The sequence below is a fragment of the Rhincodon typus genome, chromosome 10 (assembly GCF_021869965.1).
Source record: "Rhincodon typus isolate 14 chromosome 10, sRhiTyp1.1, whole genome shotgun sequence".
NCBI classification, from domain to species: Eukaryota; Metazoa; Chordata; class Chondrichthyes; order Orectolobiformes; family Rhincodontidae; genus Rhincodon; species Rhincodon typus.
The window spans coordinates 65844388-65858384 of record NC_063341.1 but is presented as its reverse complement, the minus strand read 5'-3'; the positions used below and the strand labels follow the sequence as shown (position 1 = coordinate 65858384).

General features: G+C 40.3%; 1 protein-coding gene across 2 annotated transcripts in view; it reads left to right on the top strand.

Annotated features, from left to right (window-relative positions):
- Nucleotides 1-13997, top strand: part of btbd8 (BTB domain containing 8) — an 86908-nt gene that overhangs the window by 34637 nt on the left and 38274 nt on the right. For both annotated transcript variants that reach the window (XM_048602379.1, XM_048602380.1), the window contains exons 8-10: nucleotides 4002-4098; nucleotides 9042-9130; nucleotides 9222-9324. In XM_048602379.1, the coding sequence (XP_048458336.1) occupies nucleotides 4002-4098; nucleotides 9042-9130; nucleotides 9222-9324 (289 nt within the window). The remainder of the gene's footprint in view (nucleotides 1-4001; nucleotides 4099-9041; nucleotides 9131-9221; nucleotides 9325-13997) is intronic.

Sequence of the window (13997 nt, the reverse complement as noted above, 5' to 3'; positions counted from 1 at the left end):
AACTTTTTTTGTGGCTTTCTGTTGGCCTTTAAAGATTTCCCAGTCTATTAGTTTCCCACTAATCTTTGCTTTTTTGTATGTTTTTTTTTTAATCTGATACTTTCCTTTATTTCTTTAGACATCCATGGTTAACTATTTCTTTTCCTACAGTTCTTCCTTATCACTGGAATATACTACTGCTGAGCACTGTGAAAAATCATTTTGAAAGTCCTACACTGTTCCTCCATTGACCCACCATAAAGTTTTTGCTCCCATTTTACCTTACCTAACTCCTCCCTCATCCCATCATAGTCTCCTTTGTTTAAGCACAGGACATTGGTACTGGATTTAACCTTCTCACGCGCCATTTGTATTTTAAATTCGACCATACCGTGATCGCTTCTTCCGAGAGGATCCCTAACTGTGAGATCATTAATTATTCCTGTCTCATTACGCAGGACTCGATCTAGGATAGCTTGCTCCCTCGTAGGTTCCATTACATATTGTTCAAGGAAATTATTGCGGATGCATTCTTTGAACCCCTCCTCGAGGCTGCCATGACTGACCTGGTTTGACCAATCGATATGTAGATTAAAATCCCCCATGATAATTGCTGTACCATTTTTACATGCATTAGCTATTTCTATGTTTATTGCCCGCCCCACCACGATGTCATTATTTGGTGGCCTATAGACCACACCTATCAGTGACTTCTTCCTGCTATTCCTAATTTTCACCCAAATGGATTCAACCTTTTGTTCAGTAGAACCTATATCATCTCTCACTACTGCCCTGATGTCATCCTTAAAAATCAGAGCAACACCACCTCCCTTACCTTCCTGTCTGTCCTTCCGAACAGTTTGATACCCCTGGATATTTAATTCCCAGTCATGACCATCCTGTAACTATGTCTCTGTAATGGCCACTAAATCATACCCATTTGCCATGATTTGCGCCATCAACTCATCCACTTTGTTTCAAATTTTCTGAGCATTCAGATAAAGTGCCCTTATGCCAGTTTTTGCACCTTCTTTTTGGGTCCTATCACCTCCATTACTAACAGCTCTTGAGTTCTCCTTCCCTCTAACTTTTTTCCTAATTTTCAATGGAGTTGAAGCTTCCTCGTCACCTGCTAGCCTGCTGCTTTGCCTTACATTAATAGTTATTCTCCCTCTATGCTCACTCCCCCTGCCCCCCCCACCACCACCACCACCACTTACTAGGTTAAAGTCCTATTGACCACCCTATTTACCCTTTTCACCAGAACACCGGACCCGGCCCTGTTCAGGTGGAGTCCATCCCAGCAGTATAGATCCCTCCTGTCCCCGAACTGATGCCAGTGCCCCATGAAAAGGAAACCCTCTTTCCCACACCACTCTTTTAGCCACGTGTTTACTTCCCTGATCCTCGCCTCCCTATGCCAATTTGCACGTGGCTCGGGCAGCAATCCAGAGATTATGACCCTTGAAGACCTGTTTTTTAATTTTGTTCCTAGCTTTTCATGATCCTGAAACAGCAGGTCTTTTTTCCTAGTCCTGCCTATGTTGTTGGTACCTACGTGGACCATAACAACCGGATCCTCCCCCTCCGGTCTAGTATCCTCTCAAGCCGGTCAGAGATGTCTTGCACCTTGGCACCGGGCAGGCAGCACACCATGCGGGATTCTCTATCCTGCTCGCAAAGGATACTGTCTATCCCCCTGATAATGGAATCCCCTACAACTACAATCTGTCTTTTAGCTTCCCCCTCTTGAATGACCTCCTGGACCATGGTGCCTTGGTCAGTTGACCCATCCTTCCTGCAGCCCTGTTCCTCATCCACACAGGGAGCAAGTGCCTCATACCTGTGGGACAATGTCAAGTGCTGCGGCTCCTGTGTTCCTGTCTGCAGGGTCCCTCTACCTGCCTCACTCGCAGTCACACCCTGCTGTCCCTGCCCACCGATTTGAATTAACATTAGTTAATCTACTAGGTGTGACTGCCTCCTGGAACACAGCATCCAGGTATCTCTCCCCCTCCTGGATGTGTCGCAGTGTTTGGAGTTCGGATTCCAGCTCATCAATTTTGAGCCAAAGCTCCTCAGATTTTTTGTTTAAATTTAACACCAAGTAGTTTGACTCTGGTTAAGTTTGCCTTGAGAACTGACCCAGTGAATCACTGTCACTTGTTTTGTTTAGTTGACATGGGTGCAGTGCACGTACATGTTTTGTTTGCAGTGTAATAACATGTATATCTTCCATGTTACAATGTGAGCCCAAATGACAATCCTAAATTGGTTGCCAACATAATCTCGAGTGTGCAAAGAATTATCTGACAAATGTTATTCTGCAATTGGACAAATTTAATGTTGGACCCTGGCCTACAAATATTGGTTTTCCCATTAATTTGTATTCTTGTAAACTTTCCTGCAAGAGGAAAAGCTTCAACAAAATGTGCCTTTATTTAACAGCTATTTTGATTACAGCTATTTTGATTACAAATTTAGGAATGTTCAGTGTTTTCACTTAGAGAATATGTTTTAATATTCTGTTCTATAGGACCTAATTACAGTTATTAATAATCTGCGATTAAGGATTCTTCTGCTTAGTTGTGTTTTACAGGAATGCAGCTACAGCATTGTGGGGAAATACTGTACATTGTGGCACCAGAGTATGAATAGGAGCTGAAAGAAAACTGCTTAGACCCACAGCTTTGCAATTCAACAAAAAAGAATTTGCCTGCAATTGAATTTTGTTTCATGACATATTTCTAATTCAAGCTTAAGACTAATTTTGTAGCTGTTATTTAAGTTTACTAATTATTCACCATTTTTGAGAAAGGCCGAGCTACTTGTGTCTAACAACTATAATAGTCTTGCATTTCTGCTGCTCACTGGGTTTCAGTGCAGTTTGATTGAAATCAGCAAAACCATCGGAATAAGAGATTGTGGAATCTTGTGTGTTAAGTGAGTTTCCATGATCTTTAGTTTTCAGAAAAGATGGTGCTTGAATTGGGGACTTCCCACATAACTTAACTACATCCCCAGATTGAATTGGGAATTGTCTGATGGTTGTACTCATATGCAGACCTTCAAGGAGGCTTTCACTATTAAGCTCATTACTATGAAAGCTAATAGGAATGTTTGAACTTCTAAAAAAAATTTCAGAAATTTAGCACTGTACCCCAGTAAACTAGCAAATGGTTATAGAACATAGAAACATTGAATATAGGAGCAGGAGTAGGTCATTCAGCCCTTTGAGACTGCTCCCCCATTCAAAAATGACTGGTTCTATTTAATCAATGGTTCTATGTAATTTTTAAGTCATTGTACGTCGTTTCAAGTCAGGATAGCCACAAGTAATTAACTAGACATTTTGAATAAAGGTCTCTGGATTCAACATGTTAACTCTGCTTTCTCTCCACAGATGATGCCAGACCTGCTGAGCTTCTCCAGCAATTTTGGCTTTTGACTCTGATTAAAATTTTTATTTTTGTGGCAAATCCATATTTGGCTGAATTAATCATGCACTACCTTATCACCACCCTTATTATATCTGAATAATTTGAAAGCAGAAATCTTTTAAATACACAAAATGCTTTTTAACACACTGTTCTGTTGCATTTGCCCTTATTGCAGATATTGCTTATTGTAATATGTGAATAAGTTTGAATAAAGACTTCAATGGAAATAAACACTTTTGCTAGTTTTGCAAGGTTCAGTTGTGATTTTTCATCCCAATTTCAATTATAGATTCACCCTAAAGTGAGAACTCTACGTCAAGCTAATAAATCATTTCAAAACCTACATCCTGTTGGGAGGGAGTGTCAAATCTTTTGACAAATATTTCACTTGCCAGCATATTGAGATGATGAACAATTGTTATGGGTCCATTGGTCAGATACATGCTGTACATACACACATGATTCTGGCGATCACCAAGTGAAATATGACTTTATGCAGTGCTGAAGAAATACAAACAAAAAATGAAAGGAAGATGACAAATTGAGTAAAACCTCATGCTAAATTGGCATTTTTTCCTGCAGTTCAGTGCTTACATTGGCAGATATGTACAACTTGGATGGGCTGAAGAAAGTAGTCCTACATGTTCTGAAGAAGGATTATTGCAAGTTCTTTCACAAGGTAACATTCTGTTTTTTTTTGTAGTGATTGTGCAGCAGCCCATCATTTGCTGGAAGTGATCATTCATTTATGGTTTCAGATATATTAGTGCTGTTGTTTTGTGTATTGTTGTATTTTGAGTTTTCCACATTCATGCTGTTGTTCTGGTTAGGGGATACCTTCAATAATGGAATTAAAGAGATGAAAGACTTTTTGTTTTGAAGAGTTTACACTAACTACTTGTCTTTTGCAAGGCTTCTAAATTTTGATATTTGGCAGTTGGACTTCAATTTAAAAATGCATGGGCACAATAATTTTTGGGGTTGGGCTTCTTGAGACTACAGACTGTGATGTGCCAACAACTCCATTTTTAAAATAAATGCTGTGTACCCTTGTGAGTTCAACTTCAAAATGTCCTATTTGATTGTAAACCATGTGGACTGTCTAAATTAGCTCCTATTCTATTCACTTAAACTCTCGCCATGCTCAGTTTACAATTCCCCTCTCACCGATTGTCTCAAAGCCTTTTCCTGTGTGTATGTGCATTCATAAGAATATACAGATATTGAAAGACTTTCTTGATCTAGAACTCAGTGCAATGCTTATTGTTCTCCACTGGCTAGTCAGCCAGTCAGCAATGTGCAGTGAAATTTAGTCCTGGGATTAAATATTCTACCTGGTTTCATTTCAATCTTCTTTCTTTTGCACAGGCAACAGTTCCATTCCTCAGAATTCCAGTGGGCTACTGCAAAGAAAATTTCAATTTACCTTTTTATTCATTCCTGCTGATGCTAATTATAGCACCACTTATTTCTATCAGTCCTTTATTTTGTGTGCATCTCCTTCTGCCTCAAAATTCAGCTGCTGCCTCTCCTGTTTTTTCAATCAAGTTTTCATTATCCTTGGAACTTGCTGAATTGAAATCCTCTGCAGTTAAATTACTTCCATTGCTGTGTGGCATGGTGGCTCAGTAGTTAGCACTGCTGCCTCACAGTGCCAGGGACCCAACTTCGATTCTACCCTTGTGTGACTGTCTGTGTGGAGTTTGCATATTCTCCCTGTGTCTGTGTAGGTTTCCTCCGGGTGCTCCAGTTTCCTCCCACAGCCCAAAGATGTGCAGGTTATGTGGATGGACCATGAAAAATTGCTCATAGCATCCAGGGATGTGTAGGCTAGGTGGGTTAGCCATGAGAAATGCAGCGTTACAGGAAAGGAGTGGGGTTGGGTTGCTCTTTGAGGGTCGGTGTAGACTCGATGGGCCGAATGGCCTGTTTCCACACTGCAGGGCTTCTGTGATTGCTAGAAAACATCAAAGAAAATGGGAAAAGGCGTGAGCAGTTCAGCTCCAAGCCTTTTGATTAGAACATGCGTTCTTAATGACAACTATGGCACACCTCTCTTGTTGGCACAGTTGTTTTTGATAGTGCTCTGACTGTTAGGGTGCGTAACTAGTGCTTAATTGTGAGCTTGATGTGTGATCCTGCATTAATTGTATGCATCCGTTAAATAAAGGAATTCTTTATAAACCACAGCATGTAACCAAATCTAACCTAAGTTTGAATTGTGTGGATTTCTTTTGTTTCTTGAAATTTTCAAATTAATTTATTCTTTTTGAGTCACTACTGTGAATTTAATTTCTAATTGTGGAAGTTTCTAATTACAGGTTAGAAGGAATAGGTATAGGATTGGTGTTAATGCTCCGTAAATCTGACTGTTGCATTGTTCTTTATTCGCTGAGGAATTTGCAAAGGCAGACATCAACTTCATTCTAAATTCTTCCCAAAACACATCAGGTGCAGTTCAGATTTCATCAAGTAAAGCTTTGTCCTCATCCCTAGGATGTGAGTAGTCATGTTGCCAATGATCTTTTTTGGGGACCTTGACTTTTCACTAGATTTATTAATGACTTGTATGGGTGAATGAATAGATGACTGTATATCCAAATTGACGGATTTGTACTATTAGGAGGCACAGCCAAAACAAAAGGGTCTACAGATTAAGTGAGTGGACAGGACAGTGATAAATTATGTTCACAGGAACAATGAATCATCCAGTTTGAATCCAAGAAAGGCAAATTAGAATACTTTCTTTAGTGCAGAGAATGTGGGAACTGTAAAGGAACAAAGATTTGGATGTCAGTATTAGCCACTAAAAGTGAATGGGTACGTCCAAAGGTGATCAATGTAGCAAGTGGCCTTTATCTCAGTAAACTGGATTAGAAAACTGAGGGAAGGTTGGGAAGACAGGTGGAATTATGCTCCAGTTGCACAGCACTTTGGTCCAATGCTATTTGGAATTCTGTGTTCGATTTTCAGCACTGCTGTTCACAAAAGCATAAATTGGTCTTTGATAAGGTGAGGTCGCCATAGTCCCAGAGGATCATAGGGTACTCTCTCATTAGAGAGAGATGACTGGTGGTGGCTTAACCACAGGGTCAGCATGCCTCAGGCATGGGATGATGTTGAGAAGTGGGGACCTTCATGGTAACTTTAGCTGGTGTGGGAATGACCTGCGCTATTGGCATCACTCTACATCACAAACCAACTGAACTAACTGACCCAATAGACGTGTTGTATTTGAACTTCTAAGGGGTTCTTTTTCAGGATGGTGACCTGTAACTCCTGGAGTTCTATAGGGATTAGTTCTAAGACTGCAACTATTTAGTATATATTAATGTCTTGGAGGAAGGAAGTGAATATCCAGTAACAAAATTTGCAGATGACACAAAAATAGCTGGACAGGAAAGTTGCAACAGGAATACAAGCAGCTTACAGAGATATTAAGAGGTTACCTAAGTGGGCAAAAAGTTGACAGAGTATAATGTGGGACAATGTGGAGTTGTTAAGTTTGGAAGGGAGAACATAAAAACAGAGGAAAACTGCCAAGATCAGCAACACAAAAGGATTTGGGAGTACTTGTGCATGAAACACAGAAAACTAGCACACAGGTGCAGCAGATAATCAGGAAAGTGAATGGAATGTTGGCCCTTATTTCAAGAGGCTTAGAGTGTAAGAGTAGGGAAGTTTTACGGTAACTGTCAAGGTGCTAGTGCGACTACATCTGGGGTACTGCGAGCAGTTGTGGTCCCCGTTATTGAAGGAAAGATTTAATTCCATTGGAGGCAGTTCAGAGAAGGTTCACTTGGATGATCCCTGGTATGGAGGGATTGTCTTGAGTAAAGGCTAAAACGGTTGGGATTCTACTCACCTGGCATTTAGAAAAATGAGGTGATCTCGTTGAAGCATATAGAATTTTTAAGGGGTTTGACAGGGAAAATACTGAGTGGATGTTTCCCCTCATGAGACAGATGAGGACTGGAGCACATAGTTGGAATAAAGGGCTGCCAGTTTAAGACTTGGATTAGAAAGAATTTCTTCTCTGAATTGACTCGAACACTGTCGCACAGTTATGGGAGTAGAGTCCTTGTGTATATTTTAAGGCTGAAATAGATTCTTGATCAGTCAGGGAGTCAAGGGTCATAAGGAATGGGTGGGAAGGTGGACATGAGGCATGTCAGATCAGGGTGGCAGGCCAATTCTGGATGGAACTGGGGCCTGAGGATTACATGGAGGTAGTGTGCATTTGGCTGATATTCCCTTGAGTAGTGAAAATCGGGGGTAATTTCATAAAGATGTTCTACAAGGCTAAAAAAGGATTCAGTATGATCGACATGGAGAAAGTACTTCCTGTGAGGGAAATGGAAAGCAAGGGGATGTTGAAATCTGATCTAAGCTGCCTAGTAGGGAAATGGAAAAGCTGCTTTTATAAAGGGAAGCAGGAACCTGGGATTTTCTTTCCCTCCAATGCCAGGAAAATTGGGATGTTGCAATACTGATTTTTTTTTTTTTGGCTTGGAGATATATCTCCAAGGTGTGGCAAGTAATTAAGATTCAGATCTGATTGAACGGTAAAACAGAATTGAGGCTGAATCATCTACTTCCTCTTAGTAACATTTGGACAAAATTGTGATTGGTGTTTACTTCCATGTTCAGTTTTAGCCGTTACGTGTGCCATCTTATTTAAATATTCTGAAAGATTAATTCGTCAAATTGTTGTCGGTAAAGTGAAATGAAGGTAAATTGAGGCAAATTGAAAACCAAACAGTTCTTGGAATCAATTTTATTTGAAATGAAACCTTTCATGAAAGCAGAGAAGATATCAATGATTTTCTTTTTAAAAAAAAAAAAAAGTTTTTTGTCAACAGATATATATCTAGCTCATCCAATCTCTAAACTGTATCCATTCAATATGTTTTAAATGGTGATCCACTTGCATGTTACACTACTGTTGCTTTGGTTTCAGATATATAGCAGTTGACACCTTAATATCTTCTGGTAATAGCTTCACATTGCAGGCAAGAAGCTTTGCTTGTTTTCCAGCAACTGCAAGAAGTCCGTTTGTTGAAACCCACACCTTGGGTATTTAATAACCAGTCATGTTTGTTACACACCTGCCGAGGTTTCAAGGGGTTGGTTGTATGATGAAGCAAGTGGTGACCTTCAATTCTTCAGAGATTTCAATAATGCTGACTTCCTTGTTGCTGATTTATAGCTTTTTTTATTTCTAGAATTATTTTTGGAATTTTATTTGTACTTTTAAAACAGACTCTTTGCAATTGTTACAATTGTGATTTTTTTTTTTGAACAACACCAGAGGATTTGAGTGAATAGTGACTACTGTTTGCACAGAATGAGTCTGTTTGATATTGTTGAGCAGAGAGCGGATGGCATGTTTTTGAGACCACAGATGATATATTTGCCAAAAAAATCAAATTCGAGCTCAAACTTGATTTGCAGTAGAAACTGTAGCCTTAAGATGTTTGTCTGTTTTGTTTAGATTTTGTTGAAATGTGTTATATTACCAGTGCACTCATGGAGAGAGAGAGAGAGATTTAATTTTAAATACATTCCGTAAATGCAAACTGCCTTTTTTTCCTTATTGATTTTCTTTCAATTAATTTATAGCCTGTTATTGGAATGCAGCAATCTATTCTGGAGTGCCTGCAGATATCTCATTCCGTTGGAATTGATGGTCTTTACAGTTCCTGTATGAGGTAAAATGATTAATTTGATGTGAATTTGCAGGTGCACAATACAACTTCCTTTTGGAAACAAAAATTGCTCTAAAATTGGATGTTTTTGCAGATGGATTACCAAATATTTTGTGAAATGCTGGTCTGGAAAGAATTTTGCCTGTCTTCCAGCAGAACTGCAGCAAGCCTGTTTGATGTCTGTAGTCCAGTCTTTAGTAAGTATTATCCATTAGCAGCGTCTCTCTCATTATCTGGTTACAATAATATCTTTGTGAACTTAAAGGCTGCATACAGGCTGCACTGTTCCCAGCCAGAATAGAGATTATTGTCTGTCATATCCGGAGACAAGTGTTAAATGACTGGGTTGATTTTATGCACATCATTTCTATCATGCTCTACGTTTTGCTGGAGGCTTTGAGAGACTTTTTCGTAGTTTTGATTAGGACTACCTTTCTCTGCATTTATGGAAATTTCCCATGTAGTCTTTGTTGTTTAACAACATTTGACTGTTCTGAAATGAATCCTACCTCATCTAACAACAATACTATTGCTCATTTCAGATTTCAAAAGTTTATTGAGAATAGCAGTGTAGTGGGTAATTGACTAACACTGAACTTGTACCTGATTTTTCTTCTAAAGTATGAGAAGTAGGGGAGGTGATGGCCTAATGGTATTATGGTTGGACTGTTAATCCAGAGACCCAGGTAATGTTCTGAGCATCCAGATTCAAATCTGGAATTAAGAGCCTCATGATGACCATGAAACAGTTGCCAGTTGTCAGGGGGGACAGAACCCATCTGGTTCACTAATGTCCTTTTAGAGAAGGAAACTGCCATCCTTACCCTTGGTCTGGCCTACATGTGACTCCAGACCCACAGCAATGTGGTTGACTCTTAACTGCTCTCTGGGCAATTAGGAATAGGCAATAAAAACTGGCTTAGCTAGTGATGTCCACATCCCATGAAAGAATTTTAAGAAGTTAGATATAAAGTAAGATCAAAAATGTTGATGCATCGAGCAGATTGGGCTATAAGAGAGAGAGTGTTAACTTTTCAGGTTGGTGACTTCTCATCCGTATTGTTTCTTATCCTCTCTACACAGATTCTGCTTCAGTTTTTCAGAATTTTCTGGTTTTGAATTTAGAATTCAGTATCTGCAATATATCTTGTCTTCCCCTTTTCAAAAAAAAACTCTGGAAAAGCAACATTTGCTAGCTTAAACCATGAATTGAACGTTAAATGCATTTTCTTCTCAGCAAAACTTTTTCTGTTTTGTTGACCAAGTCTTCAAATTGATTTAGATTCAAAGTTTAGCATTTCTGTAATCTGAATAGAAAAGACTCTTGCCCATATCAGTTGAGAGAATTAGACCAGTCCAATGCCTACTTTTGCTAGCTTGAGGCTGGAGTTTACCTACTCATTATTACAGGGGCATGAGACCCTTAATTATTGCTCTTTATCAGTCATTTGCCACAGAGTTTAAACAGTGCTTATCCTTGCCTTCAGCAAAATTTACACCCTTGTAACATGTAGATCCTCAATGACTTAACTTCTCTTAAAGATTCAGCATATGAAGCACACCATTATTAATGGATGTAAAGGGAATAAAAGGAACAAATTCAGCCCACATGATTGTGCAAGCGTAGGATGCATGAGTTCAATTTCTTCTAGAAATGTCTGTTGTGAGGGGGAAGACAAATAGCACACAATCTTGTACCAGCTTCATTTGTAGTGCCAATGACATTTTAGCTAAAGTTCAGGACGACTGCGATACGTGCTTTGTTTGTGAAGTATACAAAAAGGTGTGTGATTTGAGTGTGAATTCAGTTATGTAATTTGAAGCACTGCTGACTGAGCTCCGAATCCGATCTGATCAGTTTTCTGGGAAAAGCCAATGGGACATTTTTCCTTTTTTAGTTCTGAAATTTACTGGAAATCAGAGTGTGAAAAGTGATGGCAAACAATGAGTGAGGGTCCACAGTAGCAATTATCGTGGCTTTCCCAGGTTAGTAGTATCACTAATTCTTCTATCCCCCATATCCACTGATGGCCAGTTACTCAGTGTAGTGTTATGACAAAACCTGGAAGCATCAAGAATTGATTCTGAGATAGCAGTGTGGAGCTGGAGGAACACAGCAGGCCAGGCAGCATCAAAGGAGCAGGAAATCTGGCGTTTCAGAAATGGGGGAAGGGTAGGGGGCTCTGAAATAAATAGATAGGAGGAGTGGGGATGGGGAAGGTAGGTGGGGTGATGGTAGGCAGTGGTGGGGATTGGTCAGTGAGGTGGGAGGAGCGGATAGGTGGGAGTGAAGACGGACAGGTCAAGGAGGCAGGAATGAGAGGGAGGGTTGGTCATGGGTTGATGCCGGGGCGGGTGGGGAGATTTTGAAGCTAGTAAAGTCCACATTGAGACCATTGGGTCTCCCCACCTCCCGGCCCCATCCCATGACCGACCCTCCCTCATCCCTGCCTCCTTGACCTGTCCGTCTTCTCTCCCACCTATCCACTCCTCCCACCTCACTGACCAAACCCCACCATTGCCTACCTGCACTCACCTATCACCACCCCACCTACCTTCCCCAGCCCCACCCCTCCTCTCTCTCTCTTTATTTCAGAGCCCCCTACCCCTCCCCCATTTCTGAAGAAGGGTCCTGACCCAAAACATCAGCTTTCCTGTTCCTCTAATGCTGCCTGGCCTTCTGTATTCCTCCAGCTCAGCTGTGTTATCTCAGACTCCAGCATCAGCAGTTCTTACTATCTCAAGAATTGATTCCAGTATGTTTATTTTGTAGTATTTGGCAATTATATTTTGGTTCTTTTTACTGTGATTTAAGTGAGAGAATATTATGTAAAGCATGGCTACTTTGAATAACATTTCCTTCATCTATTTTCTTTTTGGTTTGTATGGAATTGAATGTGTCTGTGTTTTTCAAGCAATCAATCAATTGATTTTTGCCTGTAGTTTTGAACTACTAACAGAAGGCAACATCAGGAAATAATATGGATGGTGGTTTTAGTGAATCTTGTGCAGAGGTGACTTCTGTTTGAGTCCTTTACGTTGAAGTTTGAAAATATAGTTGAGGACAATCTCTAGCAGTGTTTCAACCTGCCTATGAAAAGCTTGTCTTTTCTACCCACTAGGCAGTGTGTCATTGAGTGGGCTTACTTTGTTAAGCTTTATTCTGGGTTATGTTTTTTAATGTCATTCATGGTTGAAATACAATTTGCTATGCAGCTGGCATTGAAAAAGCATGTACTTGAGCAAAAAGCTGCCAGACACTATAATATACTGATTTTCATTTGATATGCTGTTCTAACTATAAGACAAGGTTAACTCAGCCAACCAGCACAACCTCATGGATTTTTTCTCATGTGGTAATAGCTCTGAGCATGCTCCACAGGAGGCCCTTTTAATTGCTACTTGCATATCTTAGACAGTTTGAGAAGCCCCATCACGTGACCCCATTTTATTTATGGATCCTAAAGTATTGTGTTAAAATGAAGTTGGGGTGGGCAGTTTCCACATCAGGGAATGTGTGATGCAGTATACTGAGTTCAGTTAGGTGCAGGTCAAATATAACTTGTGTTCAGTTTAGTTCGACAACTTCCTACTATTGTGGAGGAGTTGCCAGGTCAGGCTGGTAATCATTGGACTTGAATTGGTTCAGTATGTGCTTGTGTCCCAGTCAAAGAGCTTCCACATGAGGCTACAGAGAGAAGGGTGGAGAAAGAAATCATGATGGATTAGACTGACAAGTCAATCATTGGGTTTGTAAACCTGTTTAGAGCAGAGGACACAGTGGTTCCCAAGGGTTGCCCAGCTTAACCAAGATGGCTCCTAGAGATTTTAGTTGTGGGCATAAATGTGAAAGGTATTTTGCTGAGCTGTTTATTGAGTGAGAGTTTGCACCCATGGTCCAGTCTCAATCCCAAGAAGTAATAAAGGTGTGGGGAGAAAGGGGGAACAGGGTTGGATGATCATGGGTATGATTTAGTGGCCGTTACAGGATGGCCATGACTGGGAGTTAAATATCCAGGGTTCTCAAACTGTTCGGAAGGACAGACAGGAAGGTAAGGGAGGTGGTGTTGCTCTGATTTTTAAGGATGATATCAGGGCGGTAGTGAGAGATGATATAGGTTCTACTGAACAAAACGTTGAACCCATTTGGGTGGAAATTAGGAATAGCAGGGAGGAGAAGTCACTGATAGGTGTGGTCTATAGGCCACCAAATAATGACATCGTGGTGGGGCGGGCAATAAACATAGAAATAGCTAATGCATGTAAAAATGGTACGGCAATTATCATGGGGGATTTTAATCTACATATCGATTGGTCAAACCAGGTCAGTCATGGCAGCCTTGAGGAGGGGTTCATAGAATGCATCCGCGATAATTTCCTTGAACAATATGTAATGGAATCTACGAGGGAGCAAGCTATCCTAGATCTAGTCCTGTGTAATGAGACAGGAATAATTAATGATCTCACAGTTAGGGATCCTCTCGGAAGGAGCGATCACGGTATGGTCGAATTTAAAATACAAATGGCGCGTGAGAAGGTTAAATCAAGTACCTATGTCCTGTGCTTAAACAAAGGAGACTATGAAGGAATGAGGAAGGAGTTAGCTAAGGTAGAATGGGAGCAAAAACTTTATGGTGGGTCAATTGAGGATCAGTGGAGGACTTTCAAAACGATTTTTCACAGTGCTCAGCAGTAGTATATTCCAGTGATAACGAAGAACTGTAGGAAAAGAGAGAGCCAGCCATGGATGTCTAAGGAAATAAAGGAAAGTGTCAGATTGAAAAAAAATACAGACAAAAAAGCAAAGATTAGTGGGAAACTAGTAGACTGGGAAATCTTTAAAGGCCAACAGAAAGCCACAAAAAAAGTT